This window comes from Schistocerca cancellata, chromosome 1 (assembly GCF_023864275.1).
Source record: "Schistocerca cancellata isolate TAMUIC-IGC-003103 chromosome 1, iqSchCanc2.1, whole genome shotgun sequence".
Lineage (NCBI taxonomy): Eukaryota > Metazoa > Arthropoda > Insecta > Orthoptera > Acrididae > Schistocerca > Schistocerca cancellata.
The window spans coordinates 329,045,720-329,060,424 of record NC_064626.1 but is presented as its reverse complement, the minus strand read 5'-3'; the positions used below and the strand labels follow the sequence as shown (position 1 = coordinate 329,060,424).

Sequence of the window (14,705 nt, the reverse complement as noted above, 5' to 3'; positions counted from 1 at the left end):
GGTGTCGTGGTAGGGGAGCGGAATACTGGTCAGACACTTTGAAGTAGTTGGATTTGCAAGGCCGTGGATTCCTCAGACAGCACGTGAGTGGCAGCAGTGGATGAGGAGTACGCACCTGTTGGACGATGGACGAGCACTGTTGGCCGCATCCAAACCTCACGATGGGCGGGCAGGCCGGGCCTGGCGGGCAGGGGTAGGGCGGAGCCATGACGACGCGGCAGCAGCGGCGCCGGCCGCCCGTGCAGTTGAGCCCCGGCAGTCGCTGCTGCTGCTCGAGGTTCAGCGTCACGTTGCCCGCGTACTGGTATGGATACACCTGCGCCCAGACACCCCACAACCTGTCAATCCTCCTCTCACCACTCGCACCACACACTACAGCTCGTATCCTTTCAAGGCTGGAGATCTTTGTCAAAACATTAGTTACGCTTAGTGTTTATTAAGCAATAGTGAGTAATGCTGAGATAAAAACAGCATAGCACTGCCATTAGCATAAGAGACGAGCCGTAGTCATAAAGATTTAATTGTCACCACCAGAGAATAAATGTAAGCTTTCGTAGCTGGTACTGACATCACTTGAAATTTGAAATGTCCCCTTTGGAAAATTATGAATGACTGTGCTGGTAAACCTCTACGTTATTTGATTTTCAAACATCTGAGGAAACCTGAACGCACTCAGACATTTCTCTCTTTACTTACTCTGATCAACACTAAACTGACACACAATATTTTTAGAGCAATGCAATCTGACTTCCAATAATCCCTACAAAAGAATGGCCCTGACTAACAATAACCTATACCTTTCATGAATCACTCACCTCTCAAAAATCTTCGTTACTCGAACTAATGAAATACAGCGAGCGCCAATACTGCCAGCTAAACAAACGATCCTAACTACTGAAGGCACTAACTACTGATAGGCATAGCTATAAAATGAAAGATTTTGATGGAGAACCAACAATTTATTTACGTTAATAATGTTCAAAAGTCATCACACACACACACACATATATATATATATATATATATATATATATATATATCAGTTCATGGTATCCTGTATTACAAATTTACTCTTTCTGAAGGACACACGTCCAGATCATCCGCTCTCAAAATTCTGCCATCTCTCTTCCCACATCCACCACTGCAGTCGGCTCACCTCCAACTGCGCAACGCTACGCGCTGTTCACATCCAACTGCCCAACACGACAATAACAAGTATTCCAACAATGAAAATCAGCCACAGACTGCACACAGCACATTCAGTGATTTTCATACAGTTCGCTATGTGGAGTTACCAACGTAAAAACCTAAACAGCCTACTTACAAACTTCATGGCCGTTAGGCTGTGGTCCATGTATAAAACTTTCTCCTGACGTTTCCTCTGCGACTGCGGGAGGATTTTCAGAGCTAGAATGGCGAAGTGCAACTAGAACTCGACGGAGCGCACAATATTGAGGAGATCACAGTCAATCACGTGATGTCGGATACGAGATTATCGCTAGTAATGCCAACATTCTCGATTAAAAGTAATAGATCTTCTTACGCTGCAATGTCGACATAAAAATTCTATCTGGCTTAACACATTCAAATGGTTCAAATGGCTCTGAGCACTATGCGACTTAACTTCTGAGGTCATCAGTCGCCTAGAACTTAGAACTAATTAAACCTAACTAACCTAAGGACATCACACACATCCATGCCCGAGGTAGGATTCGAACCTGCGACTGTAGCGCCTAGAACCGCACGGCCACTCCAGCCGGCCTTAACACATTCCTCTTTCCTTTTAAAATTATTATGTTGTTCATAAATCTCAGTAGCGTCTCTATACACACGCACATAATAATGTGATGTTTTCGATATGGCACTCGTCGAGGTGAATTTTATTTCACGATCACCCTCTTGGTAAAGATGTTCCGGTACGATCGATTTATAAGTATGTATTCAACGAGACGGATGTTAACACTTGTTTTTCTGGTTCCAGTTGAGACCACTCCACAACTACAAGGAATTTTATATACATCCGGTATAGACGAAGGATGTCGTACATCTTTTGCCGATCAGAAACATTCTTTAATCCTCCTGGAGGATCTGAATGTAGTTTCCACACCTTACTTGCTCACCACTTTCCCAGTCCGATCTGTAATCGTAGTGATTACCGTAGTTTCTCATCGGTCCTTATTCTCTCCCTAGGGCGAAGTGCTCGATCTCCTTGTTAGAATGAATTACCTAAGGTACACAAACCATAGATTCTTTTGAGACTTGTTGTGAGTGCTACAGAGTCTCCCATCCACGAATTAGCTAACACCTTGCCTCATTGTTGCAACCTTTTGTTGATGGAAATTCGCTGATAAATTAAAAGAAATGCACGTGGGAGAAGGTGATATCCTTGTTAGATTTGATGTTGCGTCGTTTTTACGATGATTCCATTTAATGAAGCTATCTCATCTATAGATGATATTTTTGATTATTGTGGAGTTGACACTGCCTCAACATGATCCACTTTCAATACGATAATAATTTTTATGAATACACTGATGGAGTGGCTGTGGGCAGTCCTCTTAGTCCGGCTGATGCCAATTTGTTTATGGCGAACTTCGAGCAGCAGGCGCTTCAGACTGCAGGAAAAGACCATCCAAGTGTTTCCTCTATGTCGATGATACTTTTTTTAGTATGCATACAGGCCGAAGAGGAACTGGATGCCTTCCTGGTACATCTCAACAGTCTCACTCCGAAAATATAATAAACTGTGAAGACGGAATTTCTTGGATGTGTTGTTATCAAGCTACGAGACGGGACGTTGGGCCATAGAGTATACAGAAAAGCCACGCATACTGACCGTTACCTGTATAATGATTTTAACCACCGCCCCAGACAAAAAAGAGGGGTGATTAAAACCTTGGTAGATACGGTGCACAAAATTTGTGAATCGATTTACTTAAAAGATGAACTTGAACATCTACCATCGACTTTCAAAAAGAACTGTTATTCTAACAAGGAGATTGACAGAGCATTTCGCTTTATGAGTAGAATCAGGACCGATGAGGAACGGCGGCCTCCCAAAGGGGAAGTTCTGGTTACATTCATCAGTACGATTCCAGAAAGCATTGGGGAAGTGTTGAGCAAGTACGTTGTGGACGCTACCTTCATCCACCAGGAAGATAAAATAATATTTAAGATTGGCAAAATATACGACATCCTTTGGCTACACCGGGTGTGTGTAAAATTCCTTGTAGTTGCGGACTGATTTATATTGGTAGCACGAGAAGAAGTGTTAACACCCGTCTGGTTGAACAAAAGAAGAATTGCTGCCTGGAACACACTGATAAATTGGCCGTAGTAAAACATTTTTACCAAGAGGCTGATCATGAAATAAAATTCACTGAGACGAGTGTCATATCGAAAACATCACATTATCATGCGGTTACGTATATAGAGCCTACTGAGATTTATGAACATCATAATACATTTAACAGAAAAGAGGAAGGTGTTAAATTAGATAAACGTTGGATGTCAACATTGCAACGCAGGGAATGTTGGCGTTAGTAGCGATAATGTCGTAGCCGACGTCACGTGATGGACTGTGGTGCTCGCTAGAGTTCTGGTTGCCGTTCTCCATTTTATCGTCGTCGGAGAGGAAACTTTAGGGGAAAGTTTTATACAACGATCACGGCCTAATAGTCTGGAAGTTTTAAGTAATGTAAATTTTTTTGTTTAGTTACATGTACAATTTTGCAGTATCACTGAACACTGAAATTCCTGCGTAACACCTTCGAGTGAAGCCGCTCGGGAAGACAAGAGAAAATGATGCAGGCCGCTGATAACGTGGTCTATCGAGTAGCAATTGGTTTTCGGCCTCAGTGGAAATACTGAGCCAGACCAGATGGCAAAATAAGTCATCAGTACCGCAGAAAATTCAGCTACAGCTATAGACGGCGTTATTTTTTTCTTTTTTTTTACATTAGTGTAGTGCGAGTATTTCACTGTGTGCCGTGATTGAAGACATTCACTGCCTTCAAACAAGAAAAAAATTCCGAAATGAATTTCTACTATGAAGTATCTACATCTACATCTACATGGATACTCTGCATTCATCATTCATCATCATTCACTCGATCAGGCCCAGGGGACCGCGCGCCAGCACAGTTAGAGCTCTCCATCTGTCTCTGTCTTCTGCCATGTGTCTCCAGTTTTCCGTGACTCCCAGCTGCAACAAGTCTTCTTTCGCTCCATCGATCCACCTCTTTCTAGGTATTCCCACTGGTCTGCTGCCTAATGGGATCCAGTCCATTGCAATTTTGGGCCACCTTGTTGCCTCCATTCTAACTAAATGTCCAGCCCATTGCAGTCTTTTGCTTCTCATCACTCCCAAGATGTTAGGCTCCTTGTACAGCTCTTCTAATTCTATGTTATGGCGTCTTCTCCATCCTCCAGTAGTAAGATCTCGGAATGGTCCAGATATTTTCCTGAAGACCTTCCTTTCACATATAAGCAGTCGGTTAAGGTCTTCTTTTCAAGTGCTACGTGTTTGAGAACCATAAAGTACTACTGGCATTATTAATGTCTTATACAATCGTAGTTTTGGTTGTTGATAGTTCTATATTTTAATATTGGGTCTAGAGAGTAATGGTATCTGTTTTCCGCCTGCAGTCGTGCTTTTACCCCTGCCTCAGTTGATGTTACTTCAGTAAAAATTGATCCAAGATATTTGAACTTTTTCACAAGTTTATACCAGGTGTGGTTCACAATTACATCTTAAGAGTCTTGGATCTTTCTTACTATGGTCATATACTCAGTCTTCTCAGAGATAATTTGAAGACCGATCATTGCTGCCAGTAACTCCAAGGTGAGGATACTTCTTGTCAGATCTTCTTGTGTGCATGCTAATAGTGCCATATCGTGTGCATAGGCCAGATATGCAATGTGTTCATTGCCAATTTGAATGGTATGGAAGTTTTCTTTGTTGAAATCCCTCATTACCCTCTCAAGAGGAAAGGTGATAGCCCATCTCCTTGGCTTAATACTGTTACAATTTGGAAGCTTTCGGTCACTTTATTGCCTACCTTAACCTTAAGTTTTGTGTCATTTTGGCATACCTCTACCAGTCACCAATTTCTTTGGCATACCAAACTCTGTCATAATTCTAATCAGTCTATGTTTATGTGTACTGTTGTAAGCCTTCTTGAAGTCTACAAACAGGAGATGTATGTCTTGGCAGTATTCGTACATTTCTTCACAGACCAGTTTTAGGATAAAAATCTGGTCCGTGGTTGATCGTCCTGCTTGAAAACCTCCTTGGTGTTCTCCAGTTATATTTGTTATTAGAGGTTTTATTCGTTCTGATAAGCAGCTGGAGAAGATCATATAACAGATGTTGCGTAGTGCTACATGGAAACTCTGCAAATCACATTTAAGCGCCTGGAAGAGGGTTCATCGAACCACCTTCACAATTAACTGTTATTCCATTCTCGTATAGCGCACGGAAAGAACGAACACATATATCTTTCCCTACGAGCTCCGATTTCCCTTATTTTCTCGCGGTTATCGTTCCTCCCTATGTAGGTCGGCGTCAACAAAATATTTTCGTATTCGGAGGAGAAAGTTGGTGATCGGAATTTCGTGAGAAGATTCCATCGCAACGAAAAATGCCTTTGTTTTGATGATGTCCAGCCCAAAACTTGTATCATTTCTGTGACACTCTCTCCCACATTTCGCAATAATACAAAACGTGCTGCCCTTCTTTGAACTTTTTTGATGAACTCCGTCAATCCTATCTAGTAAGGATGCCCCACCGAGCAGCAGTATTCTAAAAGAGGAGCTTAGTGTAGGCAGTTTCCTTAGTAGATCTGTTTTCTGTGTGTCCTGCCAATAAAACGCAGTCTTTGGTTAGTCTTCCCAACAACATTTTCTATGTGTTCCTTCCCATGTAAGTTATTCGTAATTGTAATTCCTATGTATTTAGTTGAATTTACGGCCTTTAGGTTTGACTGATTTTTCATGTAACTGAATTTTAACGGATTCCTTGTAGCACTCATGTGGATGACCTCACACTTATCGTTATTTAGGGTCAACTGCCAATTTTCGCACCATTCAGATATGTTTGCTAAATCGTTTTGCAATTTGTTTTGATCTTCTGATGGCTTTATTAATCGATAAACAGCAGCGTCATCTGCAAACAACCTAAGACGGCTGCTCGGATTGTCTCTCAAATCGTTTATATACATAACGAACAGCAAAGGGCCCATAACGCTACCTTGGGGAAGGCCAGAAATCACTTCTGTTTTACTCGATGACATTCCATCATTTACTACGAACTGTGACCTCTGTGACAGGAAATCAGAAATCCAGTCACATAACTGAGACGATATTCCGTAAGCCTGCAATTTCACTACAAGTCGCGTGTGTGGTATAGTGTCAAAAGCCTTCCGGAAATCCAGAAATACGGAATCAATCTGAAATACCTTGTCAATAGCGCTCAACACTTCATGCGAATAAAGAGCGATGTTTTCTAAATCGATGTTGACTGTGTGTCAATAGACCGTTTTCTTCGAGGTAATTCATAATGTTCGAACACAATACATGTTCCAGAATGCTGCATATCGACGTTAATGATATGTGCCTGTGATTAAGTGGATTACTCCTACTACCTTTCTTGAATATTGGTGTGACCTGTGCAACTTTCCAGCCTTTGGGTACGGATCTTTCGTCGAGCGTACGGTTGTATATGATTGTTAAGTATGGAGCTATTGCATCAGCATACTCAGAAAGGAACCTAAGTGGTATACAGTCTGGACCAGAAGACTTGCTTTTATCAAGTGATCTAAGTTGCTTCACTACTCCGAGGACTTTACTTCTACGTTACTCATGTTGGCAGCTTTTCTTGATTCGAATTCTGGAAGATTTACTGCGCATTCTTTTGTGAAGGCATTTCGGAAGGCTGTGTTTAGTAAGTCTGCATTGGTAGCACTGTCTTCGATAGTATCTCCATTGCTATCGCGCAGAGAAGGCATTGATTGTGTGTTGCCGCTAACATACTTCACATACGACCAGAATCTCTTTGGATTTTCTGTCAGGTTTCGAGGCAAAGTTTCGTTGTGGAAACTGTTATAGGCAAATCGCATAAAAGTCCGCGCTAAATTTCGAGCTTCTGTAAAAGATCGCCACTCTTGGGGATTTTGCGACTGTTTAAATTTGTTTTGTATACAAAGGAGGACCATCTCCGCTGTTTGTTAATTTATTTGGTATAAATCTCTCAGTTGCTGCCGATACTATTTCTTTGAAGTGAAGCCACATCTGGTCTAATATTATTAATTTGGATGGAGTGGAAATTGTCTCTCAGGAAGACGTCAAGTGAACTTTTATCTGCTTTTTTGAAGAGGTATATTTTTCGTTTATTTTTGGCGGATATGGGGGGTTACAATATTCAGTCTCACTACGACAGTGTTGTGTTCACTAATCCCTGTATCCTTTATGACGCAGGTTGTTAACTCAAGATTATTTGTTGCTAAGCGTTCAAGCTTGTTTTCACAACCGTTTACTATTCGCGTGGGCTCATGAACTAACTGCTCGAAATAATTTTCAGAGAATAAGTGTAGTACAATTTCGGATGATGTTTTATGCATACCTCCGGAATTAAACTTATATATTTTCCCCAACATACCGAGGGTAAATACTTCGAAGCGGGACTCTAACCTACGACCTGTGCCTTTCTTGGGTAAGGAATCTAGCCAGTGAGCTACGCGACTACGACTGCCCATCCTTCCTGAAGACCGTGGGGTACGGCGGGGAGTAAAGCTATGGGGACCGGTCGTTAATACACTCCTGGAAATTGAAATAAGAACACCGTGAATTCATTGTCCCAGGAAGGGGAAACTTTATTGACACATTCCTGGGGTCAGATACATCACATGATCACACTGACAGAACCACAGGCACATAGACACAGGCAACAGAGCATGCACAATGTCGGCACTAGTACAGTGTATATCCACCTTTCGCAGCAATGCAGGCTGCTATTCTCCCATGGAGACGATCGTAGAGATGCTGGATGTAGTCCTGTGGAACGGCTTGCCATGCCATTTCCACCTGGCGCCTCAGTTGGACCAGCGTTCGTGCTGGACGTGCAGACCGCGTGAGACGACGCTTCATCCAGTCCCAAACATGCTCAATGGGGGACAGATCCGGAGATCTTGCTGGCCAGGGTAGTTGACTTACACCTTCTAGAGCACGTTGGGTGGCACGGGATACATGCGGACGTGCATTGTCCTGTTGGAACAGCAAGTTCCCTTGCCGGTCTAGGAATGGTAGAACGATGGGTTCGATGACGGTTTGGATGTACCGTGCACTATTCAGTGTCCCCTCGACGATCACCAGTGGTGTACGGCCAGTGTAGGAGATCGCTCCCCACACCATGATGCCGGGTGTTGGCCCTGTGTGCCTCGGTCGTATGCAGTCCTGATTGTGGCGCTCACCTGCACGGCGCCAAACACGCATACGACCATCATTGGCACCAAGGCAGAAGCGACTCTCATCGCTGAAGACGACACGTCTCCATTCGTCCCTCCATTCACGCCTGTCGCGACACCACTGGAGGCGGGCTGCACGATGTTGGGGCGTGAACGGAAGACGGCCTAACGGTGTGCTGGACCGTAGCCCAGCTTCATGGAGACGGTTGCGAATGGCCCTCGCCGATACCCCAGGAGCAACAGTGTCCCTAATTTGCTGGGAAGTGGCGGTGCGGTCCCCTACGGCACTGCGTAGGATCCTACGGTCTTGGCGTGCATCCGTGCGTCGCTCCGGTCCGGTCCCAGGTCGACGGGCACGTGCACCTTCCGTCGACCACTGGCGACAACATCGATGTACTGTGGAGACCTCACGCCCCACGTGTTGAGCAATTCGGCGGTACGTCCACCCGGCCTTCCGCATGCCCACTATACGCCCTCGCTCAAAGTCCGTCAACTGCACATACGGTTCACGTCCACGCTGTCGCGGCATGCTACCAGTGTTAAAGACTGCGACGGAGCTCCGTATGCCACGGCAAACTGGCTGACACTGACGGCGGCGGTGCACAAATGTTGCGCAGCTAGCGCCATTCGACGGCCAACATCGCGGTTCCTGGTGTGTCCGCTGTGCCGTGCGTGTGATCATTGCTTGTACAGCCCTCTCGCAGTGTCCGGAGCAAGTATGGTGGGTCTGACACACCGGTTGTCAATGTGTTCTTTTTTCCATTTCCAGGAGTGTAGCTTAACTGGTAGACCACTTTTCCGTGTAAAGTAAAGGCCCTGGATTCGAGCCCGGTCCGGCACATAGTTTTAATTTGCATGGAAGTTTTAAACAAAATAGTTATTTAAGGAATTTTTTTTTTTTTTTGGAGGTGATAATTAACCCTTTAGGACTACCTCTCGGATTCGGCGGTGGACATGTGCATGGCGCTGAGAAAATTTGCTACAGAAATTGGAGTAATAAGGAGGAAATTAGTGTGGAAAATTGATTCTTTGACTTGACTCACGTTACCGATAATAGTTAACTAATACCAAACGTAAAAATAAGGTGTACATTAGGTAACTTTTCGATGTATTGCACGTCGAAGCCAACTAGAGTATCTGTGAAACGATGGGTCCTTCTTCTGTACAACTGCAAAACAATGGTATCTCTGAAGCAGGGGGTCAGCAAAGTAAGATCTGGGCGCGGCGTCATATCTAATGGAAGTTTTAACTCTACCAGTTGATTTTTGTTGTGATAAAAATGTACTATTTTCATCATCCATAGGTCAGTCTGGCCAACAGACCTGGCAACAGTATTGCTTCTATCCTTCTTCTAGCAGAAGAGCAAGAGTTTTCGAGCTCGAAGTCGAATTTCCATACTGAGACATTATTCGAATGTTCGTCACATCCGACTCCAGATTATTTATTTGGTTCTGCCGGCTAAGTTCCTTCCGGAGAACTTGTTACTGTATACCCAATTAGATGCTCTGTTTAAGAAGCGAAGCTTCAGTACAGGTTTATCACAGAAAACTGATACGGATAGACCATCATAAAAACAAGAAAATTACACTAAACAATGGTCCCGCATACGGGTTGCTTACGAGATAATTTCAGAATTTCATCATGGTCGACGTGTGGGACGACTTCTTTAACAGGTACAAGTATTACAGAAATTGTAACATGTAACTTGTTGAAGTGCAATTGTATTTCTTGCTATGACAGACCCTAGACGAAATAAGAGTGAAATTAAACGTGATGTTAATCGATAAGGTTACACTTCAGTTGAAATTGTACAAACTCGGAATGTATTTCGTATTATAGTCAGTGGAGGCTCGTAACCACATTTCAACACCATGCAACACGTGGCTTGTTTGAGGAGCCATGTTTACTGGAATGTTTTTGATTCTTTCATAGTATATTATCACGCGTGTCAGTTTTCCCTATCAATTACAATACTTCCTATATGTACGGACTGCTTGCGAATATGATTGTGGCAAAAACGAAGGATCATTGTGGTTCAGGGGTTGTGTCTCTGCCTTACGAGGAACAGATTTCCTTTCCATGTTTGATTCCCATCACTGCTTAGATTTTCAATCAAAATCATCAGCAATGGCGTACGAAGACTTCCTGTATCAGGCGTAACCCTAATTCAACCAATATCCTTGGCAAAGAGGGCAGAGGAGCGATTAGAGGTTCAGAGGACCCACTTGCCCTTGGCGTAGGGCATTGCTCCTAAAAGGTGGAAGAATCAGCAGTGACCAGTTGCGTGAGGCTCGACAAGGCAATGGAAATCACTAGGTTTATGACACAAAATTATTGTCCCAAGGCAACAAAAAAAAAATGGGGACGGCCTCTCCACGGACAGAAGATTCCACATTACCTCCCCATTCGTATCTCCGGAAGGTGGTTACGAAGGAAAAAAATTGAAAACCGAACGAAAGAATAACATTCTACGACTCAGATTGAGAAGTGGCGGAAGTATGAATGTGACAGAGAAGCCACATAATATGACAAGGGAAATACAAAAATTCAGTCTATACATTTCCGACGTCGCTGAAGTGAAATGGAAACACGATAAAGATTTCTGATCAGACGAATAGAGAGTAACAGCAACAAAAAAAGAAACAGTCTGGTTTAACGTGAGAAGGATTCGTCGTGTGTAAGAAGGTAGCTCTAGAGTAAGGTACTGTGAAAATATCGAAGATAGTATTATTGTCAAAATCGACAGAAACCCACTGCCAACGACAATATTCAGATATACTTGCCGATATCGACAGCAGAAGATAAGTAGGAAAAGAAAGTATATGAGCACATTGAATGTGTATTCGGTAGGTAGAAAGAAATCATACATGTTGTCAGGAACACTTAAACAAACTGAAATTTGCTGAGATGTTGAAATGCAGGTAAAATTGATTGAGAGTCAAATTTACCGCATTATCTGTTTTACTGTAGTCGCTCAGAGACCTGTACACAAGTGTGTACCAAGCAACACATATATGGCCTATCTTCAATAACGATAGATGTGTTACAGAAAGTGATACTGTACATGTGTATGCAGAATGAACATCCAGGACATGTGGAGACCAGGAAAAAGCAGATCACTCGTTCAGTGTTCCACTGTTACCTGGTCTCGGCATTCTCGCCGCGGAGTCTAAGTCATCCTTTAATCCAGCAAGCCAATTCCTACTACCACGCGGAATCAGTGTCCATTCATTGCGCGCGCACCCACAGGTAGAGAGCATCACTTTCTGGACCACCACCTTTGTGGATGTGGATATGTTTTCAAAATGGGAGACGTGGACGCCGGTGTATTCACCGCTGCCATTTCAATTTTAACATGGTCAACAGTCTAGACGTTTTCATGTTACCATATGTGCATCTGGTGCTCTCGGAACGTAAATTATTAGTGACAACTGGCTTTATTAAGGTTGGCTACCGTTGTGGTTGCGTCAGTGTTCCTCATTATACCTTGGAACACACATTAAGCCATTTAGATAGCGTGGGACGTTAGACCTTAAAAATCCCTAAGTAGGTACCTGCACGGTACGAAACCGGTTCTACCACTTTCTGAGCGACTATAATGAACAGCAAATTCGGAAAATTGGACTCGCAATAAATTTTACCCGCAATTCAACATCTCACTATACTTTAATTTCTTTGAGAGTTCCTTTCAGTATGTATAATTATTTTAGCTGTTGATGTCCTATTTACTGGATTGCTTAAAAAATCTGGTGATGGTAAAGCTGTAGTAACGGAAGGAGTAGAACGTAATTACGGGAGAATATGTGCTAGGAAGTAGGAATGAAAGACGAGAAAGACTAATTCAGTTGGAACAGCGAGTACACTATTCAGAAATTACAAGACGAGAAAATATATTTGGAAAAGACCGGGAGCCACGGAGGATTCGATTGAATTCAATCATGATTAGGCATAGATCCAAAATCAGATACGTATTGGGTCGTAGGCTACCCAAAGAAACTTGGCGGGGCGTAGCAACCTAATCTTTCATCTTGACACTGGAGCTCACTTTTTGTCCACGTTTGCTTTCAACGCTGTTACTATGGGTACCGGGGTCTGCCTTGAAGAAACACATATATTTTTGAATGTTGGGCTCCATAGGGTTCCGTTTCTATGCAGCGACCGTGGAATATAAAGTTATAAAGAATGCAGCAACCAGTCGCGGAAACATAATTTATTTATCTTGTTGCAAATCGATTTCTAGTGATATCAGTCATCATCGGTGCTAAAACAAATACAGGAGACAGGGTATAAACAACATCTGCACTAACAAACGAAAAAATTAACAATAAAACATAGTTACATCAATTACAACATATACAGATGTCTGAAATTAAAATTCAGAGTCATAGCATACCATTTTTCTAACTAATACGTGCCATAAATAGAACTACTGTCCTTGGCAGATTTCTCTCATGAAGTGACACGTCATAGGTCAACACTACAACAAGACGACATGAGGTGGCGGCACGTTGCAGTAAATGCCCTCCATGTAAAATAAAAAGGTAATGGTTCATGAGGCTACAGTTAGCATAGTAGATCTAAAGTCGTTATCCACATATACGGTTCTTTATATGCGCAACACTTTGTTAATCGCATTACTCAAGTCATACGATTGTTTTTCTCGTATCGTAATTTTTACCTGAACTCTGTCAACTTTGGATTTATGCATTCAGTAACATAGCGTCATCTACTGGAAGTAACATAAATGTGCCTTTTGATGCACTTGTAGTTCGTATGTAGAACGGCAGATGGCCATTGATACCGCTATTCGGTTTCGTCATTGTGACAAATGAGTTTCATTTCCTAAATTTGTGTGAATGGAATCATATTTTTAGCGAGTTTATCTCTTCTCAGAATTTTGACGATCGTAGTTTTGACGTATGTATTTAATGTATTATTATCTTCTGACAAACAACGTTTAGACATTTTCACTTGTTGTAATTACTTAAATTGGTATTATCAATTACCATCACTGTATAATTTTTTTGTAACGTTATGTATTTTACATTACTTTTGTATTTTACATAGAGGGCGCTTATTTCAACGTGGCGCCACCTCATGTTGTCTTGTTGTAGTGTTGATCTATGATGTGTCACTTCATGATACAAATCTGCCAAGGACAGTACTTCTACTTATGGCGTGTATCGGCTAGAAAAATGGTATGTTGTGAATCTGAATTTTAATTTCAGACATCTGTATATGTTGTAATTGATGTAACTATCTGTCATTGCCATTTTTTTCGTTTTTTAGTGCGGTTGTTGTTTATGCCCTGTCTCTTCCATTTGTTTTAGCACCGATGATGACTGAATCAGTCGACATCGATTTGCAACAAGATAAATAAATTATGTTTCCGCGACTGGTTGTTACGTTCTTTAAAATTTTAAACAGATATATGTCTCAGTCAATTATCGTCATCGTCAATAGTTTTATTCATTTCTTTAATATTACATACCGATGTTCACGTATGGGTGTTACTTTAGTGAACAGTGAAAGTTAAATATTACATGCCCCTTAAATATTTATTTCATATGGGTCGACCGCTGAAAATCTTCGTCAAATACAAAATCTGTGGCCCATTTTCAAATATGTTACGAGAGAATGTTGAAATGCGAGGTAGGATTCGTCTTATATGAGTTATCAGACTGTAGTGGCCTTTACTACGGGTGGTCCAGTCTTTTGGCGACGTCCTACCACTCTTCAGATTTCTTCGGCGTTGGTTTCTCGACCCTTCTCCTGAGGTCTTCTAGATTTCCCTAGACCTCAGTGAAATTCTGAAGGTTGTCTAGTGTTGAAGAAATTTAATGAGGAATAACTCAGAAGATCTGACCATCAGGATTTGTTTTCTTTACTCAGTGTAATCATTTATAAATCTTTGTCGTGCGGAGCACTGGGGTGAATGTTTGGATAGTTTTGTGGTTGTTTGTGTTATATGGACATGTATGAAATGTGCGAAATCTTGAGCGAGGTCATAATCTAAATTAGTAAGTAAGAAACTCTACCCAATTCCTGGCCCAGTCGGAGGGGTAGGGGGGAGTTGGAGGGGAGGGGTTGATGAAAATGTCCTCCATCAACGGCATTCAGACTGACTACTTCCTTATCGAGCATCAGCGCGCCAGTGCCCACCAGAAGAGGGACTAGGGTTGCTGGTCGTCTTGGGTAGTCCCAGAACCAAGACGTATCGGTTAAAGCAGAGATCCAGAGAGG

General features: G+C 42.5%; 1 protein-coding gene across 2 annotated transcripts in view; it reads right to left on the bottom strand.

Annotated features, from left to right (window-relative positions):
• Positions 1-14,705, bottom strand: part of LOC126161289 (uncharacterized) — a 121,324-nt gene that overhangs the window by 4,651 nt on the left and 101,968 nt on the right. For both annotated transcript variants that reach the window (XM_049917031.1, XM_049917040.1), the window contains exon 6: positions 116-316. In XM_049917031.1, the coding sequence (XP_049772988.1) occupies positions 116-316 (201 nt within the window). The remainder of the gene's footprint in view (positions 1-115; positions 317-14,705) is intronic.